The sequence below is a fragment of the Crinia signifera genome, chromosome 11 (genome assembly GCF_055691185.1).
Source record: "Crinia signifera chromosome 11, ASM5569118v1, whole genome shotgun sequence".
Classification (NCBI taxonomy): Eukaryota; Metazoa; Chordata; class Amphibia; order Anura; family Myobatrachidae; genus Crinia; species Crinia signifera.
Genome location: NC_139227.1, coordinates 91,738,408 through 91,760,521, shown reverse-complemented (window position 1 = coordinate 91,760,521; position 22,114 = coordinate 91,738,408). Strand labels below are relative to the sequence as shown.

General features: G+C 46.6%; 1 protein-coding gene across 1 annotated transcript; it reads right to left on the bottom strand.

Annotated features, from left to right (window-relative positions):
* Positions 1-959: 959 nt before the first annotated feature.
* LOC146044953 (uncharacterized) lies at positions 960-9,601 on the bottom strand. The gene is made up of 3 exons (XM_083163630.1): positions 9,238-9,601; positions 5,364-5,447; positions 960-3,190 (listed from the first exon to the last, which is right to left on the bottom strand). The coding sequence occupies exons 1-3, from the start codon at positions 9,502-9,504 to the stop codon at positions 2,735-2,737; spliced, it is 807 nt and encodes a 268-aa protein (XP_083019756.1). The 5' UTR covers positions 9,505-9,601; the 3' UTR covers positions 960-2,734.
* Positions 9,602-22,114: the final 12,513 nt, after the last annotated feature.

The window sequence follows — 22,114 nt, the reverse complement described above, 5'->3', positions numbered from 1 at the left end:
GAAGCACCAATAGTTTAAGCTAAACAGATCAACATAAATAAATAAAGATAAAATAACATAAATCTAATAAAGCTTTGAAGCTCTTGTCTGCGAAGCGTACGCAGACCTCAGACACTGTGGGGCAGATTTATTAAGCTTGGAGAAGAGATAAACTGGAGATAAGGTAAAAGGAGAAAAAGCTCCAGCCAATCAACTCCCAACTGTCATTTTCAAACACAGTTCATTGGCTGGCACTTTATCTCCTTTTGCCTTATCTCCAGTTTATCTCTTCTCCAAGCTTAATAAATCTGCCCCCGTGTGTGTTCCCAGCAGTCCCCTTCCCTTTGAAATGTATTTATGTTGATCTGTTTAGCAGCTTAAAATATTGGTGCTCCCTGGTCTCGGCTACCCCAGCCGTCTCAGCCGGAGACGTGTGTGTCATGCTGAACAGCGCGCCATACATACCTGCAGGCAGACAGATTTCTGTGAGTGAAGCGGCGCACCTCTACCGCTGTCACTCCAAACAAGCAAGCTACAACTGCTGCTTATCGCTGCCCTCCCTGCTGACTGATGAGTACTATAGACTCTCAGCTACAAGGAGAACGGGGCAGCTTGTTATAGCCACTGCTGCATTTATTGAAAGGTTACTGTTAACCTGATTTATACTCAGTGTATACCCACATTGGGGATCAGCCTCTCTCCGGGACATATATATCTACTGTGTAATACTGTCTGACTGACTCGCGTATTAAAAAAGACCATCTGTTGTTCATAAACTTCTGGGATACTATTCCCTCATTGTTAATTACAGTGTTGCTCTTATTTGATACAAAATTACTATAAGTACCCGTGGAGTTAAAGCGTAACAATCAGCAGTTTAAATTGCACGTACATTAAACCGCTATCAGTGCACCAGTATAGGAAATTGAAATAAAGAAGGGAGACATATCCTGGGACCCCACGGTGTGAGGATTCCCATCCTTTTATTCTTCACTGTCCATCTCTTATGTGTATTCATGTGTTTTATATTTCACAGTATTTTAAAATAAAGCAAATAAAACTAATATTTTATAATTCTTTAGGTGCACCACTCCGAGACATTCTTTCCTTCTCCTGTTTCTATTGGTTGAGTATTGTATCCAGCATGACTCCCTGCAAGAGCCAGGAGTGAAGGGGAGACTCTCACTTGGCTCTCTATGGGGTCCGAGGGTCGCCTGTGGAGTAGTTATGGATGTTTGAAAGGCTGTACAAGCACTAATTTACAAATTAAGGCAAACTCCTAAAGCAGTGACATTTATCTTGGCACCGAGTATTTGATTGTATTTTGTGGTAGACGGAATACACTTTCAGACAAATGGCCAGATTGTATTTTTCCCAATTACTCAACCAATAAAATATACAAATACCATACCTTATTTATTTTACATGTTTGGTTTTATTGTGCTATATTGTATAAAAGGGATACAGTAAAATAACTAAAAGGTGTTTTTATACAGCTTATATGACAAGAGCCTAGTAAATTTATAAATGAGGAATAATACACCAAAAGCTTATACATAAGTACATCTTAGGGTAGGGATGGGGAACCTTTGGCCATCCAGCTGTTGTGGAACTACACATTCCAGCATGCCCTGCAATAATTGTAGCATGGCCACATAGCTAGGTTCCCCATCCCTGTCTTAGGGGAAAGTCTGAGACGTGAGGGGCATGAAGCAGTGATAAGGGAGAAGTGAGCCAGTGGAGAAGAAGTCCATGGCAACCTGTCATAACTGAAGTTACATCTATAATTTGCAAAATATAAAATGATACAGAGCAGCTGATTGGTTGTCATGGGCCACTGATCCTCTGGCTCACTTCTCTCTTATCACTGCTTCATACATCTTCCCTTGTGTTTCTTAGAGGAGAAGGATTAAAAGTTGGGGGAGGAGAGGTCTTCTGTTTGTCTTCTAATGGCATTTTCCCCATGCCAGCCATATTTTCCTACCTAAGTTGATCAATGGCAGATCACAACTTGTGATTTGGCCATAGCTGGACTTACAGAATTGCTTGATAGCTAAGAAGTACTGCACAGGGGTTGTCTAATATATAAAATTCATGTTTACCCCCTGCTCCTTAACACTTGTGGTTGAACTATGTAACCTGCATGAGATCACAATGTCCATTCTCTGATGAATGCATCTAGAGATGTAGCATATTATTCAGTGATATGACCAGCTAGCGATGGCTGTGCTTTAGGTCCGCTCACCAGAAGTAGCAGAGTTAAATATTTGTGAGGGCAATGGGAAATCAAATTGTAATGTTATTACACCAAGGATGATTGTATAGTCATCTACTGATGCCATCTTCGTTTAGGTTTGATTGATGTCAGCCGGCATTGCTGATTCTCTCTCCTTTGGGACTTCAGCTACTTCTTTGGCAGCATCAGAACCCGTTTCTACCAGTGAGCAGAATCTACATAAGTATAATTAAACAATGTGTGTATGGATGGATGTTCCACGATAACGCTCAAACTCTTTAACTAATTGTCTTCAAACTTTGCACACTACCTTATCTTCCTAAGGGACGATCTAAATTCAAAGATGGGTTTAATCGGACGAGCCCTTAAGGGTACTGTCATAAAGTTCTGCTGTTTTCATGCATTGTGATATATCGTTGGAAAGCTTATGACTTGCTGAATACAACACAATAAACAGGCTCACTTAAGTGTACCCGTAAAAAGTCCTAGAGGGGTCCATTAAATGAAAAACATTTCACTTTACAACATTTTTGACAAACTGAAATCAATAAGCCACTCATCGGCAGAGTGGTCTGTGACTTGAACACTGTAGATATCATTGTGAAATCCATGTGAGATTGATTCCCAGTCAGTTCTTTTTTTCTCTTGATTGCTTATACATTGAGGGTTTTTGGGATCTTCTGTACCTGCTCCAGCAGCTTCTGCCCTGCTGTGGTTGGGAAAGGAAGGTGAATAGTTGGAGACTTTCTGTTCCTGCTGCAGCAGCTCCTGCTCTGCTGCGGTTGAGTAGGGTAGGTGCATAGTTGGCGAAATGCTCTGGGTGCTGCTGCAGCAGCTTCTCTCCTGCTGTGGTTGGGAAGGGTAGGTGGACAGTTGGAGACTTGCTGTGCCTGCTGCAGCAGCTTCTGCCCTGCTGTGGTTGGGAAGGTGGACAGTTGGAGACTTGGTCTGGCTGCTCCAGCAGCTTCTGCCCTGCTGTGGTTGGGAAGGAAAGGTGGAACAAGAATTGTATAAGCATAAACGTTGGCCGGGCCTTAAGACCTAGTGCTAAAGAAATTCATTGGACTTCAGAGTTGCACCCTGTACTACTAAGGTGGCAGTGGGGTAGTTCTGGTCAGCAGCTGAGTATTTCCAGTTCTGCAGCCATTACTACTTGTTTCCACATCACACTACTTTCCTTCATTCCAGCATTATATCATAACTGGTGGCTACCCAGACATATCAGTCACAGGCTGATAATTCTACTGCCTTTTGGGGAACATACATTAGCAATCAATCACAGCGGTGTATAGGGTTCACCGATTGCCAATTCCAGCCCAACTGTGACCAAAGTTGGCGAATAAAGTTGGCTGGTGAAATCCAACATGTTGGACATTCAGGACAGTAGCGTTCATTTGTGGTGCGAGATGCTGGCAAAACAGACTTTATTTAAAAAAAAATGCCAATTATTACAAGTAGGGAAGCCACTCCCAGGATCAGGCATTTGTGGCCGATTTCGGGATTGAAGTGCGCATGTGCATTTCATCCCTTTCTGCTGGGCAACGCTGAGCACCAGCAACTCGTGGCTCAGCTACTGGCTGGAAAACATGCTGTATGGCTGTGCAATGTGATGTTAGAGGTCACTCTGTGCAGCGGCCCACCCTCACCAGTACCAGTATGCCCCAGCCCATCTGTTTCCTGCATACCCGCTCCGCCTTCAGGAAACCAATCTCAGAATTGACAGTTTTTCAATCCTGAAACCCGGGATTGAAAAAAAAAAAAGGCACAGGATTAGCATCACTAATTACAAGGCATGGTTTTGCTTTGTAAATGATGATGATTGCCCGGTACTCTTTACCTAGCACGGCGCCCATGATGTCCATCGCGGTCATCGGGTGTAAAAAATCGCGGGCATCGCATGCACTACAGTAACGGGTGCGACGCGTCCAACGCGATGCCCGCGATTTCCCATAGGGATCAATGTTAAATTTTTCAATGGACCCGATTTTTCAGTTCAATGCCTCAATGCCCGCGATTTTGCCATAGGAAACAATGTTAAATGGGCCACAGAGCCCAAATAGGCACCCTTAGCAGTGAAATGTCCCCCACAATTGTTAACGACAGCCCACGATCCACGCGAACCCGAAGCGTGGCGAGCGCAGCGGTACGCGTCCTCCGACCTTTTCATACCCCCACTATCCACGTCGGCGTGGAGTTGAGAATAGAATAGTGTGGCAAGCGCAGCGAGCCACCGAAGCGTGGCGAGCCCCGCGAGGGGACGCGGATACCTTCACAGGTAAACGCGGCCCTACGCGGGCTTCACAGGTATCCGCGTGCGCTCGCCACGCTTCGGTGGCTCGCCACACTATTCTATTCTCAACTCCACGCCGACGTGGATAGTGGGGGTATGAAAAGGTCGGAGGACGCGTACCGCCGCCCCTCGCGGGCTCGCTGCGCTCACCACGCTTCGGGTTCGCGTGGATCGTGGGGTGTCGTTAACAATTGTGGGGGACATTTCATTGCTAAGGGTGCCTATTTGGGCTCTGTGGCCCATTTAACATTGTTTCCTATGGCTAAATCGCAGGCATTGAGGCATTGAACTGAAAAATCGGGTCAATTGAAAAATTTAACATTGATCCCTATGGGAAATCGCGGGCATCGCATCGGTCGCGTCGCACCCGTTACTTTAGTGCATACGATGGACGCGATGCCGCGATGGGCGCCGTCCTAGGTAAAGAGTACCGCCCTTTTAAATAAATATGTCCAAATACATCAGCATCCTATATGCCCCAGAATCTGTGATTTTTTTTCTTTTAATTGCTGATATCTAGACCCCTTCAAAAAAGGTATACTATCCCCAGCAGCTACATTATGTAACAAGTGATCACCTTTTGGTTCATGACATTGTACAAAATATGTTTGTGTGACTAGTTTCCTCAAAATAGAGTTATATAATATGTCAGGACTTTATAATTAATTCTTAATGATCATAAAATGGTATTTTAGAATTGATGCTGAGAATAGAAGTGGAGTATTAAAGAGACGGCGTTAAATCAAGGCTGCGCCAGCTACTTTAGATCCCAATCCAGTTCTTGAAGGCTGCTCTCAAGTAAAGGTAATTGATGTAAATGATTGTCATTGAGATTAGGCAACCCATTATTGTCAATACCGTGGAGGAAATATTTAAAGAACGGGAAATAGCACCATATTTTCTAGCTTTACTTTGGTTTCCAATCAGCTTCTGGTCCCGGGACTGCCGAGTAAAAGAACAAGACATAGTTAATGATATATTATCATAAAGCAAAGTGGCCATTTCCTAATTTTAGTCATTAAGGTTCATATTTAAGCAGAACGTGTAACATAACCTGGACATGTCCATACTATTACATGAGGTGGCTTTCTGGAGGAAAAATAATTTCTGCAGAATCCTGGCCAGGCTACCCAATGTTTTAAAGTTGCGTTCAGTTAAAGGGCAAAAATCAACCTGGTTTTGCCTTTCAGATTATTACCGCTTAAAAAATTGTGTATACTGGTCAGGATTTTGCAAGCTATTAACATTTCCCTCTCTATATATGCAGTAACTTGGTCCCGCACACTTGGGTGCGTGTTCATGGCGAACACCCTGTTCGTTGTGGCCGCATTCACCCAGCGTATGCACATGTGCAGAAATGGCCCTGCGCACGCGCCCACCATTGAAGTCCGTGCGAATATTCTGGTCCATGCAAATGGACCAGAATATAGCCCTAAGACTCTCTGCTAACCTCCAAACTTTAAAGTACTCCCTGAAAACGCACCTCTGCAGGCAAACCTATCATATTCCGGAATATTATTCTGGTCCACACGCAAAGCTACAAAATTTGCAGCTTTGTGTGTGGATTAAACACCACCCAAACCCCACACAATGAGATCCCCTGCAATTGAATGTTTAGAATAAACATCCATTTGCAGCTTGCGTGGGGAAGAAATAATTTGATGGATGACGACCATCTAATGATTTCTCCAACGCTCGCAGATGTAAGACACCTCTCTAGTGTCTTACATCTGCAGACACCCTGTGTGGGAAGTGGGTGACATCAGCTGACCACCCCATTGCCGAATTACCGTGGGTACACCCATGAAACACTAGACGTTCCTATGGGCGCAGCCTGTTGCACCATGCCTGCATTGCTAGATGCAAACTGGACGGCGAGCAGACAGTTTGAAATCCCGCTCACACCAAGCGTCTGCAGGGGACCAAGGCAATCAGAATAGGCAGGGCCAGTGCTAGGCACCGGAGCGCCCCAGGCGAGTGGGGGCGCCCCGGTGCCGGGGGGTACCTGATGCACCGTCTGGGGATCGGGCAGGGGGGTCCATGCCGGCGTCTGACAGGAGCCTGCAGTGGTGTCCTTGCCGCGCGGATACCTGCGGCGCTGTGTATAAAGCTGGCGGCAGCGGGGGTTCCCTGCAGTGAATAAGAAATAACTAGTGCTATGCGGCGGCACGGGAAGCGCTTCTGTTTTGAAAACACTGGCCGCACGCTGACTGGCTGAATCTCAGCCAATCAGCGTGCGGCCAGTGTTTTCAAACCCGGCAGCGCTTCCCGCGCCGCTGCATAGCCCGGCAGATAGCGCTAGTTATTTCTTATTCACTGCAGGGACCCCCCCACTGCCGCCAGCTTTATACACAGCGCCACAGGTACCCGCGCGGCAAGGACACCACTGCAGGCTCCTGTCAGAAGCCGGCATGGACCCCCCCCCCCCCCCCCCCAGACGGCGCAGCAGGTACCCCCTTTGCACGGGGGGCGAGGGGCGAATTGCCACCCTCCAGTGGCCGGCACCCTAGGCAAATGCCTAGACCTGCCTAGTGGTGGCGCCGGCCCTGAGAATAGGGACCATAACCTCCAGTAGCATTCATTTCATCTCATCAGGACTGCCATGCTTTAGATTCACTTCCTTATGTATCCCTCTTATTAGTCCTATAGATTGCACGCTTACGGGCAGGGCCCTCCTACCTCTACATATGTCTGTTACTACCCAGTTTGTTTTATTACTCTTGCTTCCAATTGTAAAGCGCAACAGAATATGCTGTATCCATTTGGGTGATGTCACAGATGACATAATATTGGTATATGAATCATGTAACTGTATACTGCATCATTGCACAATGTGTTGTGTAGTGTGTACAGCTATGCGATCTATCGTTACATTACATCACCACAATGAATAATCCTTTGGTGTGTACCCAGCTTAAGAGAGTATCCTGCAGTTATTAAATGCCAAACTCAGGTGCCTGAACAAGTTGACAGGCAGCAATATTTATTGTGGTCATTTTGAACCTTGTACTCTGTTCTGTTTTTTTTTGACCAGCCATAATGTTTGGAAGCCTAAAATTGTGCTTGCACTTTAGCAATGAGCCCTCAAAACAACTGAAGCAGAATTAGGCCCTTCGTTCTGTGCAAACAGTGCAGCTGCAGTTGTAACCAAATTGCATTCAAATCCATATTGGCCCCATAATGAATTAGATGAATATTTGGAATCTATTTATGTAGGTATTGACGGTCCCTGAGTCTTTGAAAACGGAAAAAGCGTACGAATTTCCACTGACCATCCTCGGAGTTTAATTTAGTCCCAGAAAGTCTTTATGCATGTCTGTCAATATAGTCACATTTTCTATGCAGTTAATGTCCATTAAATTGACAATGGGCCTGATTCAGCCCTATTAGCAAGGCTGCAATTTTTGCAGATGGACAAAACCATACTGTACTGCAGATGGGGCAAATGTAACATGTGCAGAGAGTTAGATTTGGAGTTATTTTGTTTCTGTGCAGGGTAAATACTGGCTGCTTTATTCTTACACTGCAATTTAGATTTCAGTTTGAACTCACCCCACCCAAATCTCAGCACATTGCATCTGCCGCACCTGCAGTGAAGCATGGTTTTGTCCATCTGCAAAGTTTGCAGCCTCGTTAACAGGTCTGAATGAGGCCCAAAATACAATAAATACAGTATGCCATAAGGACTAACTGCATTTGTATGTGCTATGCAGAAAACCTGGAAACCAGCATTTCATTAGTCTTGAAACATTTTGAAAAAACCCAGGACAAATGGTTCTCTACTGTTTGTTCTTTCATCCCTTTGACTTGATCGCTTAAGCTGGGTACACACTAGCCATTGTCTGTGCCCGGCAATTAGCGGTGGTGGGGACCTGGCTTTGGCAAGTGCATACACAATTGCCAATACCAGCAAGGGGGAGCTGAAGCCACAATGTTGAGAGTACACACTAGACAGGGAGGGGGCGGGGGGGGGGGGGGGGCGGGGGGCGGGGGCGGCCTTCTGAGCTATATCTTTTACTTGCTTTTCCAGTGTGGATGGGGCTTTACTTACATAAGATATGAATGATGTAACAAAAAATCTTGCTTATTAAGCCTTGGAGAGAGAGTGTAAGGAAGGAAAAGTACCAGCCAGGGGTGTATCAAGCCATGGTAACGAATGGTTGGGGTAGGGTGCACTGTGTCCACTTCATATCTTTACTTGGCATCACTTTCCCAGTGTTTTTTGGGAAGATGGTCCATGTGGACTAGAGAGCAAAGCCACAGTCTTAGCTTTGAGAAGATGGTGCCCACATATTAGAAACAAGGACCAGCAAGATTGCCTTGGTCTTACGTACAAGTATACTCGAGAAGGTGGAAAGTGGACCTGGTTGGTACTTTATCTCTCTCCAAGATTTAGTAAATAGACCCCTATATAATTATTTTCCAATCATTATTTTTAGTGTTGACAATCATTGATCAGAACCTGAACCTGAGCACACGCAAGCAGGTGTATTGCCAGTTTACTTAACAACCAGATTTATGGTTCCCCATTGGACACAGACTACAGATTAGCAAACTTTCACAGCAATCAGTGACCCACACAAACACCTCAAAAGAGGATTGGCTATTATGACTGTAAATCCTGACCAATCAAACTAGAAACGCACCCAATCTGAACAAAATTAGGTAGGACTATATTGTCCTGTCGGGAGCCATCAACAAGTCAAAAACACAAGTTGTTGTACATTCTCACCTTGATTGAGAAGAGCAGTGCAATAAGTCCCAGGCAGCAGAAATTCATATAAATGGTGTTAAACAAGGACCAGATTATACGATCTCGTACAGGTGGATCAGACATTATTGTCACCGCAGTCGATTCGCCTACAATAAAGTTATCTTGCAATGGTGTCATCTCTACATTTAGCTGTTCATTAAATTCATTCTTGGAGCAATAAAGCGATGACTTAGGCAATGTCTCTGTCTCTTGCGGAGTAGAATAGTCATTGTTGATATTGATCATATTTCAGGAGAAGCTGATGGCTTGATGCGAGTGATATAGTCTACAGGGCTGTGGAAGAATTGTTATACGTAAGGGTAAAAGAGGGAGGAACAAAAGTACGGAACATAATAAGGCTGGCTTACTCAACTAACGTATTACATTTTAGGTTTTTAAATTCCAGCAATTGCCAAATTCAGTTCATCTTTGTTTATCTGTGGCAGATGTAGCCGTCCCTAGCTGCCAGAGCAAGATAATTGCGAAATGGTGTAAAGAGCAAAGATAACGGAGAACGAGCTACAAAGGCAGCAAAAGATAAATAGAAAGTAGATTATTAATAAAACAGGCACTAAGGGCAGTGTAATGTATTTTTAGTGTAGCAGAGGCCCTGGGCAAAGCCATGACCTGGAGCCACTACCCACACACTCACTGGAACAAGTCTTCCACCAATCAGCATGCTCATAGCCATTATAGCGCAACATTAAGGTTATGGATCTGAGGGGAAGATGTATTAATCCCAAAGTGTTAAAATGGACGGTGATAACGAAGCAGCCAATCAGCTCCTGTCATTTTGCACCTGGGCAGTTGGGAGCTAATTGGCTGGGCATTAGCACCAGCCACTTTATCACTTCACCAAGTTTAATACGTTTGCACCGGAACCTTGGGTTATCCAAGCATATATTACCAATACTGACAGCTGGGAGAGGGGAAAGCCTACACTTTCCAAACTGGGTAGGATATTCAAACTGCTGACTGGACACTAGTCAATACAACCAGGAATCGTAATTACTGCATATTAATGGATTTAGTCTTCAGAAACAGATGAGGCTGTGCAAAAAAAATCAATTCAGTATATCAGATCTTTCTCCCAAGTAAAATAATGCAATTAAAAAGTGAAATCTGAAAATTATGTATAGCTGTGGCTCCCTGGGGTGCATCAGGACACCCATCTATACCCCAGATATTTCAGCATCCCCTATGGATGAAAGAGAAAAGCTAGTTTTGTATGTAAGACAGCTCAGTCATTATGAAATACAGGTACACCACCGATTTTCCGGCACCTGATGACCCAGAACCTCTTTTAATCCAGACACATCAGGTGCCGGAGGAATTTAGTCTACGGGAGGGTTTAGAGGAGCAGCGGTAGGGGGAAGAAACTATGCTTCATGGGGACAGGGGATGCTCTGGGTCGGGGTACCACTGATAATACAGCAAAATGAATAATCCAGAACAGTGCTGGAACTAGGCGTGCTAGATTATCGTGTTGTACAATACCTGTACTAGAAAAGGTGATTAGGGCACAAACAGATGATAGTAGCTCTAAGATTACCAGATCTTGCCCAATAAGGAAGAAAATAGAGATACAAATAGAAAAACAGAAATAGGATCATTTAAAACAAAGCTCTGTCTGTTGAATGGATTTCTCCTCATGGGATGATCATGCGCAGAACAAAAAAAAAAAGGAGAAAACTGCATGTTTAGCATTGTAGGAGAACGTACATCTCAAAATGTTGAATTGTAAATGAGCATCAGGTGGTGATTAGACGTACCATACATTGTGTATGCATTATACAACCCGTAGAGATGTATTACATCCACTTACTAAGCTCACATAAAATGTACCAAAAAAGGTATCTTTCTGTACAGTGTATCCAACTCACTAATTAAGAGACAATCATATTAGAGTGTCTTTTGTTGTCCTTCCAACAGACCACAGGAGTGTATCAATTATCAACAAGTCAAAAACGATCTTCTGGAAGGCCTCAGTTCTGGTACTAGCAGATGAGAATGATTGTCCCTAGTAGTGCTCATTAAGGGGTTTATTCTAGTTCATTCTTTCTGACAAAATCCTTCTTAGATGGACAAAACCATGTGCACTGCAGGGGGGCAGATGTAACATGTGCATAGACAATTCGATTTGGGTGAGTTATTTTGTTTCTGTGCAGGGAAAATACTGACTGCATGATTTTACACTTCAATATAGATCTCACTTTGAAGAAAAACCCCACCCAAATCTAATTCTCTCTGCACATGTTACATCTGCCCCACCCGCAGTGCACATGGTTTTGTCCATCTAAGAAGGATTTTGTCAGAAAGAATGGACTAGAATAACCCCCTAAGATGGCTAGTGCCTACTTAGGTGAAGCAGTTATTGACATGGGGGTCTTTACTTCAAAAGTGGCAGCATCCATAGAAGGGCTCTTTGGATGCATTCTTGGGTGCGGACTCAGATTACAATGTCATTGAAGGAGCTCCCTTAAGCAGGGAACATCTTATTTGAACACAAATTAAACAATATAAAATCACCCCAGTCCTCCATCTTGGAGAGATACAGGTTTTTAAAGACCTTTACCTACGGAATAGGTATCTGCAGATTCCAGATGGAGTTATTTTATTTCATTAAGTGGTCTCTGGAGACAGGAGATTCATGGCATCCTTGGGTATTTGCAAATACATGTTTTTGATATCCATTTGTACCAGGCACCTCAGGTTTGCAGATTGGTCTGATCATTACAAGTTTTATGATTTACCATTTGGACTGTCCACAGCAACTTGGTCAGGTCATGACCGTACTCCGCCGCCACAAGGTAATCAGGGTATCTAGATAATCTTCTTCGGTACTTGTTTCCTATCTGGGCGCCCGCTAAGTTAATTGCGCACCATGCTATTCTCCGTAAAAATAATCAGATCGCATCGGATACCACAAATACACATACACGATATTGAACGATGCGATGCGATCCGATTTCCCATAGGAAACAATGTTAAATGGATCAATTTACCCAAATCAGCATAGGGAAGAATGGTAAATGAGCCAGAAACCCCAAAAAAAACCAGAGCAGTGGAATGTCCCCCCAAAAGTAGTTGACGCCACCCCGCCATCAACGTGAACCCGAAGCGTGGCGAGCGCAGCGGTACGCGTCCTCCGACCTTTTCATGCCCTACTATCCACTAGGGCGTGGAGTGAGAATAGAATAGTGTGGCGAGCGCAGCGAGCCACCGAGCCCGAAGCGTGGCGAGCGCACGCGGATACCTTCACAGGTAAACGCGTCCCTTCGCGGGCTTCCCAGGTGTCTGCGGCGCCATGGACACCTGGGAAGCCCGCGAAGGAAATCGTTTACCTGTGAAGGTATCCGCGTGCGCTCGCTGCGCTCGCCACACTATTCTATTCTCAATCCACGCCCTAGTGGATAGTAGGGCATGAAAAGGTCGGAGGAGGCGTGCCGCTGCGCTCGCCACGCTTCGGGTTCACGTTGATGGCGGGGTGGCGTCAACTACTTTTGGGGGGACATTTCAATGTTCAGGGGTGTTTTTGGCCCATTTACTATTGTTCCTATGATAATTTGGCTAAATTGAGCCATTTCACATTGTTTCCTATGGGAAATCGAATCGGATCGCATCGTATACCATCGTACATCATCAAGTACCGGATCCGATGCGATGCGATCGGATTTCATTACGGTGCCGTACGTAGAAAACCTGGGCGCCCAGATAGGAAACAAGTACCTCTTCTTCCGACCCATTCTCAAGGAGTCTTGGTAGACCACATTCAAATGACTATGGATCTTTTACATGTGGCTTATTAACTGTCAAAATTCTACTTTGATATCTTGATAAGGAGTCAAAGAATCTTCCCTCTGCCAGTCTAAGTTTCACACATTTCTTTGTCATAGAGGTAAATTTGCTAAAGCTTCTAAAAGTATATATTGATGTTGCCCATAGCATCATATTCTGTCTAACATTCTCTAGGATGCAATAGAGACACTTTATTACACTCCTTAATCCGCTAAAAATGCTAGCATCACTTAATTTGTTATATGAATTCAATGGCAATTTTTCACACCTATTTTGACAAATCTTACAGTTATGCAGTTGTGGTTGAACCCATTGAGTGCAATGTGATTATTAGCATATAAAGGCCATGTGAAAAGCATGGTACATTTCTATTATACAGTACCACATTTGGTGATGTGACATCTGGAAAGTTCTAATCTTCTAACAGTGAATGTCAGCACTCTGAGCATGTCGATAGGCATTCATTGGATGGAATCATGTGGAAAGACTGCAACTGCCCGGAAGAGGAGCATGTCTTGATTGTTATAAAAATAAATATAATTCTACCCACATTAATGGATATCCAGAACCTACTAAATTGTTAAAGCAGCCCCCGCTCCTTCACAAAAATAAAAAAGCAAAAGCTTTACATGGTTTATAAAACAGGATTTATGGTAAATCTACCTTCGGTTAACTCCCTTTCTTCGAGGTTCTTGGGCCCACAGGGTTAACAGGTGTTGTAGGTGGATCCAGAGGACTGGGCACCAATTCTACAAAGTTTTAGACATCCCAGAATGCCTAGCTCCCCCTCCCCTAGAACCACGTCGCCATGCTAGGTCACTCTGTTCAGTTATCAAGCCCCAGCAGGAACCAGAAAAAGGACAGAAGACAGATTATAGACACAGTAATAGATTCACTCATGCAGAACGGAAAGGGTCACATATGCCCCAATCACATCAGGCATGTCAGGGTGGGCACAGGAACCTCGAAGAAATGGTAAACCGACCTTCAGGTTAATTCCCTAACATTTTCTTCTTCAGGGTTCCTGGGGCCCACAGGGTTAACATCAGAGATGTCCCAAAGTTATACATTTTAAAGGGAGGGCCAGAAGAACCTGAGGACTGAACGCAGCATTTTTGGAAGCTAATGCGTCAAAGGCATAGAACCTCAGAAACGTAAGGAGCATGTTGCCACCTTGCACAACTGTTTAGCAGAAAGGTCACGACATACAGCCCACGAGGAACCAACAGACTGGTGGAATGTGCTGAAATTGAAGTAGGTAAAAGGTAAGTTAGCCTTCTCATATGCATGAGCAATGACCAGTCTAATCCAGCAAGCCAAAGTTTGCTTATGAGCTGGCCATACCCTTTTGTGGAAATCAAACAACAAAAACAGTGAATCTGATTGTCGGATAAATTAAGTGCAATTTACATAGATTTTAAGAGCCCACACCACTTCCAAAGATTTCTCATTGTGGTACCAGCATTTCTTTCTTCGAAATAGACAACCAATTTCCCTGATTCACATGAAATAGTGAGACTACTTTTAAATGTGACAGTTTTGTCCGCAGGACAGCCCTATCCTGATACACAGAATGGGACACGACAGGATAAAGCACCCAAAATCTGACACCCTCCTAGCTGAGGTTATAATCAGCAAAATCAACACCTTAGCTGTAAGCCATTTAAAATCCACCAATGACAAAGGCTCAAACAGGGCCTCAAGGGCCACCGAAAGTACATAGGGAGCAACTGGAGGAGTGTACAGTGGTTGGATTCTGAGTACCCCCTGAAAGAAAGTATGCCGAAATTATGCAATTTGTCTCTGAAACCATACAGACAGAACAGAGACCTGTACCCTAAGGGATGCTAGATGCAAGACCATATCAAGGCCAGGCTATAAGAAGGCCAACAGTCTCGCAACGGTAAACGGTTTGGTATCATAGCCTTTAGCGATACGCCAAGAGAAATATTTGTGCCATACCCTATAGTAGATTATCCCATTCCATTGCCAACACTATGGCCCTAAAAGTTTCTGTGCAGAATTTTTGACACCTTCACAAATTTGTTTAGATATTTCAAGTTCATCGTGGGTCTGTAGGATAAGTTTGGTTTGGGTACTAAAAATAGGGTCGAGTAATACCCTTGTCTTTGCTGTTGCACAGGCACCAGTATAAATCACCCTTGACTGTAGTATTGCACCACCTGCTGTAAGTAAGCATTCTTTTGCGGATTTTTTGGAAGGTTTGGCTATAAGAACTGTTGAGGCGGGGGATGTCCCTTGAAGGACACAACTTCTCTCCATTCCTGTGCATAAAAGGGAAGGCTGCCTCCCACCCTAGTGTCCCCCAGAGGGTTTGACAGGTTTAGAAGTTGGCGGTGTAGCTGCCCAGGTTTGTTTAGGCTTAGCTGTTTTTGCAGGCCAGCTTGTCAGCCAAACACCTGTCTCTCACTTTTTCCGGAGGGGCGAAAAGTATTACTTTTTGCCGGGTTATAGTAGCAGAGGGTAAATAAGCAGTCTTGGCCGCTTGAGAAGGGTAACACCTCTAAAGCACACTTGGATTCTACATCCACTTTCTACAAACTTAACAAAAGCATCCGTCTAGCCAGTACAGAGACTGCGGAGGCCTTGGCCGCCAATTGACCAGCATCCATCATTTCTCAGTGATGTATGCAACAGCCTCTTTAACGTGTTTGATATACATTTTGCATTCCTCTGACACATCCTTCTGTAGTTCAGCCTGAATTCCACAACCAAGCTGAATATTTTCATTGCTAGCAATCAATAAGATTTAATCTATACCTAAAATACTTCTGCATATCTTCAAATAGCAATCGCTACACACAAAAAATGCATTAAGAAAAGGCATTAAAGATCCAGAGCTGTAATAGAAGTGGCGGTATTCAATGCAGCTGGCAAGGGGGTTTGTACGGTAAGGATACCCTTTTTCACACTAAAAATGCAACAAGTTCATCATTTGCGGCCACACTTGCCGCTGCCACCTTGCACCAGGGACCAGGGACCAGGCGGGGCGGCAGACAGTGAGTGAACATCCCCTCAGTGAACAGGTGAGGATGCATTGACTGCACTGATGGCGAGTTATCGGCACTTCTATGTTACTTCTACCCCTTTCCGACCAAATTTTTCACCTGGTATTTTGCAGGGTTTTTTTACCGTTTCGGAACGGTAATATGTGCAGAATGAATTTACTGGTATTTCTAAATGGTAATAAAAAGCAGTGTTTTACCCGTTTCAAACCTGGCTTTTTTCATCCACTGGTTTTTATGGGTTTAAAACGGGTTCAATGTTGTGAAGGGACAAAAATGGCATTAAAAGGGGATTTTGGTCCTACCTGTAAAATCCTTTTTTCTGAATCCATGGTGGACACTGGGACAGTGGGGTGTGGGTGGAGCTTCAGCTACAGGCACCAAGTAGAATAGAGTTCTTCAAGTGCAGCCCAGGCTCCTCCTCCTCCACGCCCCTACAGGCTTCAGTTTGTTCAACAGCTTACCCGCAAGGTACAGGAAAAGGAAGAGAAATAGGAAAGAAACCAGCAACCCAAAGGAAGAATAAGTTTCAGGAAGGTGTAAGCCGACCCCCATTACTGTAGATCAGTGTGCGAGGGCGGGCGCCCAGTGTCCACCATGGATTCAGAAAAAAGGATTTTACAGGTAGGACCAAAATCCCCTTTTTTCATTCATGCCAATGGTGGTCACTGGGACAGTGGGACGTCCCAAAGCTGTCCCTTTTACGGGAGGGAACGCACCTGAGCTGCACTGATGACGCGTTGCCCAAAAGCAGAATCTGCCCTGGCGAACGTGTCAAAATGGTAAAATTTTAAAAAGGTGTGTGGAGAGGACCAAGTGGCCGCGCGACACAACTGTTCTGCTGAGGCTCCCTGATGAGCCGCCCAAGAGGCTGCTACCGAACGCGTGGAGTGGGCTCTGACAGAGGATGGAACTGGCTTATTAGAAGATACATAAGCCTGTTTTATTGTTAGCCGCAACCATCGAGCCAATGTCTGCTTCGTTGCCGGCCAACCTCTCTTGTTTGCATCATAGAGCACGAACAGGGCCTCTGTCTTGCGCAAGGATTGAGTCCTATTAACGTAAACTTTTAAAGCTCTTGAAACATCCAAAGAGCGTAACTCTGGGGAGTCCTCCAACTGGGAGAAGGCAGGGACAACAATATCCTGGTTTATGTGAAAACTGGAAATAACTTTGGGCAGGAACTCCTTTTTAGTTCTTAAGACTGCCCTGTCCGGGTGGAACACCAGATACGGAGATGCACTGGATAATGCTGACAGGTCGGAAACTCTTCTGGCTGAAGAAATAGCCAGTAGGAACACCGTTTTCCATGTTAGCCACCTGAGCTCTGCAGATTCTAGGGGCTCAAACGGTGGTTTTTGCAGTGCTGAGAGTACCACTGTGAGGTCCCAAGGCTGGATTGGGGGCACAAAGGGAGGTTGTATGTGAAGGACGCCTTGTAAAAAGGTCTGTATAGCCATCCTCTTCGCTAATTTCCGCTGAAACAAAATAGAGAGAGCGGAAACTTGGACCTTTAAGGAGGACAACCTAAGGCCCAAATCCAGGCCCGCCTGCAAGAAGGCCAGGATCCTGGAAAGACGAAACTCCCTAGGCGGAAGGTTTTTCTTTGCACACCAGGCGAAAAAGGCATTCCAGATTCTATAGTAGATCCGGGAAGAAGCCGGTTTCCTTGCTGCTATCATGGTTTTTATGACCGGTAAAGAAAAACCTTTCTCTCTTAAAAACTTCCGTTTCAAGAGCCACGCCGTCAAAGCTAGCCTGCCTAGATTCGGATGAAGGCATGGTCCTTGTACTAGCAAGTCCGGACGAGCTGGCAGCCTCCAAGGTGGCTGCAGAGACATCTCCCGAAGGTCCGAGTACCAGGCTCTGCGGGGCCAGTCTGGGGCTAGAAGGATTGCTGTGGTTCCTTCTTGTTTGAGGCGCCTGAGGACTCTTGGAAGCAGTGCTACTGGGGGAAAGATGTAGACCAGGGAGAATGGCCATGGAGCCGACAGGGCGTCCACCAGATATGCCTGCGGGTCCCTTGAGCGAGCCCCGTAGCGGGGTAACTTTTTGTTGACGCTTGAGGCCATTAGGTCTATTTGCGGGAGACCCCATTTGTTGACTAGTTCCTGGAACACGTCCTCGTGGAGCCCCCATTCGCCTGACTGTACCTCCTGGCGGCTCAGAAAGTCGGCCTCCCAGTTCTGAACCCCTGGGATGTGTACCGCTGACAGAGCTAACAGGTGATGTTCTGCCCACTGCAGAATGGATGTTACCTCCCTCATGGCAGCTAGGCTCCTGGTCCCCCCCTGGTGGTTGACGTATGCCACCGCAGTGGCATTGTCCGATTGTATTTTCACCGGTTTGGAGTGAATCAGAGGGCCTGCCGACTTGAGGGCTAGCAGGATGGCTCTTAGCTCCAGTATGTTTATTGGGAGCAGCGCCTCCTCCCTTGACCAACGGCCTTGGAAGGAGTGTTCTGCCAGAACAGCTCCCCACCCTCGGAGGCTGGCGTCCGTCGTTAACATTACCCACTGAGGAATGATAAACTGGCGCCCTTTTTGAAGGTTTAGAGGACTGAGCCACCATGTGAGCGATAGACGTGTCTGCCTGGACAGGACAAAGGTCTGTGACTTTAGGCCTGGTTGGGAACGGTTCCAGTGCCGCAGCATTTCCCTTTGCAGTGGCCTGGAATGGAACTGCGCAAATTCCGCCATGTCGTAACAAGAGACCATCTTGCCTAGGACTTTCATGCACAAGTGCACCGAGACTCTGTGCTGCTTCAGGAAGAGCTTGATGAGGTCTCTGAGAAGTATCCACTTGTCCTCCGGCAGGTAAACCCTGAGGGTTTTGGAGTCTATCACAGCTCCGAGATGCACCATCCGCTGTGATGGGGTTGTTGAGGACTTTTTCCAATTTATGAGCCAGCCGTGTGTCTGCAGGAGGGAAACCGTTAGCTCCAGATGCCCCTGGAGTGTCTGTGCGGATTGAGCCAGTATCAAAAGGTCGTCCAGATATGGTAGTAGACGAACGCCCTGGGCCCTCAGGGCCGCTGCCATGGTGGCCATAATCTTTGTAAAGATTCGTGGCGCGGTTGACAGCCCGAAGGGGAGGGCTATAAACTGGTAGTGGTTGCTCTTGACCGCAAACCTGAGGTAGCACTGGCTGTCCGTCCGAATTGGCACATGGAGGTAGGCATCCTGGATGTCCAGGGATGCCATGAAGTCCCCCGGCTCCAGAGCTTGCAGGATAGACCTGAGGGACTCCATCCTGAACTTGGGAATGCAGAGGTGTTTGTTCAGGCCTTTCAAGTTGAGGATGGGCCGGAATGACCCGTCCGGCTTTGTCACCAGGAACAGGCTTGAGTAGAAACCTGCTCCTCGCTGAGAAAGCGGGACAGGCACTATGACCCCTGCTGCCAGCAGGGAGTGAATGGAGCTGGTCAGAGCAGCCGCTCTGTCCTTCTCCCTGGGCATGCTTGTTGTGAAAAACCGAGATGGCGGACGTCCCTGAAAGGAGAGGGAGTAACCCTGGGTCACTATGGTGTTTACCCACCTGTCGGTGGTAGTGGCCTGCCAAACCCCGGCAAATGACAACAGGCGACCGCCCACCTGATGTGGTTGGTGGGCCGCCTGATCCTCATGCTGAGGGCTTGTCGGCCTGTTTTGGGGCCTGACGGCGACCCGCCCAGGACTGTTTGGTCTTGGGAGCGGATGGACGCCTTGTGGCGGGCTGCGCCCTTGATGAAGGCTGACCCCTGGGTCTCCCCTGTGGACGGAAGGTCCGAAAGGACTGAGATCTAGGCCTAGCTGGTGCCGAAGGCAGAAAAGCTGTCTTGGACGTTGCAATGGTGGCTACAATCTTGTCCAGCTCAGAGCCGAACAGTACCTCCCCTGAAAATGGAAGGGCCTCTAATGCCTTTTTGGAATCAGAATCTGCGTTCCAAGTGCGCAGCCACAGTGCACGTCGGGCAGCAATTGAAGAGGCAGAAATTTTTGAGGAGAGTGCCGCTGCATCTATCGCTGCCTCTTCCAGGTATGTGGCCCCTACCCTAATGAGGTCCACCGTTGATAACAATTCAGAGCGACGTGTACCTGAGGATATCTGCTCCTGTAGGGAGTCAGCCCAAGCTGCAATCGCCTTTGCCACCCAGGCTGAAGCCATAGCCGGTCTTGCTGACACGCCAGCATTGGAAAACACAGACTTTAGGCAGTGCTCAATCTTCCTATCAGTAGGATCCTTAAGAGAGGCCACTGTAGGGATGGGAAGGGTAGTAGCCTTAACTAGGCGGGCCACGTGAGCATCAACCTGTGGAGGCTCCTCCCATTTCTTACGGTCCGCTGGCGCGAACGGAAAGAAGGAAATCAGGCGTTTGGACACTAAAAACTTTTTGTTAGGGTGTTGCCACGCTTCAGATAAAACCTCATTTAAGTCTGAATTTGAGGGAAAAAGAGCCAACTCCTTCTTTTTCTTTTTAAAAAGAAGTGTGTCAGGTGTTGTGGCCTGGGTGTCCTGAATATTGAGAGACATCCTAACAGCCTTAACTAAGGAGTCTACTCTGGACTGGGTCATCCTTTCCTCCTTGTCAGGTTCATCTATGTCGACATCATCTATGTCAGGATCATCGTCTGTGTCGACCCCCACCTGGTCGTCCAGGTCATCCCCAGCATCTGATTGATTAGAAGCTAAAGGGGCCTGTGCTTTGCGTTTAGGTGGAGCCCTCAATGCAGACTGCAGAGAAGCAGACACTTGGACTAAATCCTGAACAGAGGAGGATAAACCCTGTACCCAGGATGGCTCTGATGCAGCAACAGCAGGCTGAGCTGGCAATGGCTGCGCAGCAGACTCTCTGTTTGCAGCTAACTGAGTTGCTAACTCCTTCATGGCTGCTGAGAGAGTGGAAGCCCAACTTGGTTCCCCATGTGTTGGGACTGAGGGGCCCCCCAGGGAGTCCTGTGCAGAACAGCGTTCACACAAACCAGCTTGCTCCTGTATGGAGGAATAATTCTCCTTACAGTTTGCGCATGTATAAGCATGCAGTTTAGGTGTATCCCTAGCTGGCTTTGCTTTGGGGTTTTTCTGTGACATGTTAACACAGACAGGCCCCGTGTGCACTGAGTAACAATAATACAGTGGACAGCAACACCCTCTGAAACTATAAAGGTATACAGATGGATGACAGTAGAAAAGACACTATACTCTCTGACTCTCAGCTAAATACTGAGGTACAGAGGGCTGCTGAAAAACCTGTTCCTGTAGCGTGTAGAGGAGCAGGGATTCTGGTGCACTTCTCCCACCGTGTAGTCCCGCGTAATGGCGTCTTCAGTACGCTGCTGGGGCGTGGGGAAGCTAAGCTCAGGCGGGAAACCAGCGTTATGCCGCTCTGAGCGTGGAGGCGGGGAGCTGTGGATCAAGGTCCCGCCTCCCCTGGAACCATCAGTGCCCTGCGCCATTAACAAAAATGGCGCTCCACAGTACGGCTCCCTGATGGTCTAGTGGCCGCGCAGAAAGGACTGGGTGCCACTGCCAGGGTCACCCGGGCTGCACCCCGCCCGGTGACTCGACCGCTAGCGGTGCGCACTTAAAAGGTGTGCGCGTCACCTCACATGGAGGGCCCGCTTACCTGTGGTGGAGCGCGGCGTCCTCCGTGTCATGAGGAGAGCGGCGGGTCTGGCTATGGAAGTCAGCGCGCCGCTGCCAGCCACAGGGGAGCAGCGTAACGCTGTCTCCGTGTAAAAATAGAAAAAAAAAATTAAAAAATAAAGATATCAGACAGGGCACGGAGCCCTGTCCCATGGTACCTGTGCCTTGAGGCACCAAGAAACAACTGAAGCCTGTAGGGGCGTGGAGGAGGAGGAGCCTGGGCTGCACTTGAAGAACTCTATTCTACTTGGTGCCTGTAGCTGAAGCTCCACCCACACCCCACTGTCCCAGTGACCACCATTGGCATGAATGAAAAAATACCTTTAAAGATATGCGGTGAGAAAGGGGTTTAACTTGCTCAGACCCGTTTTAAGAAACTTTTCAAATTCTGGGTCTAAACAGGTTTT

What these genes read in the sequence shown, in the direction of transcription:
- LOC146044953 (XM_083163630.1), bottom strand. Translation starts at nt 9,504, where the DNA reads ATGATCAATATCAACAATGACTATTCTACTCCGCAAGAGACAGAGACA. An exon ending in CACTGCTCTTCTCAATCAAG is followed by an intron (nt 5,448 to 9,237) that starts GTGAGAATGTAC and finishes TTTACTCGGCAG; the next exon opens with TCCCGGGACCAGAAGCTGAT. An exon ending in CTTTAAATATTTCCTCCACG is followed by an intron (nt 3,191 to 5,363) that starts GTATTGACAATA and finishes TCCCAACCACAG; the next exon opens with CAGGGCAGAAGCTGCTGGAG.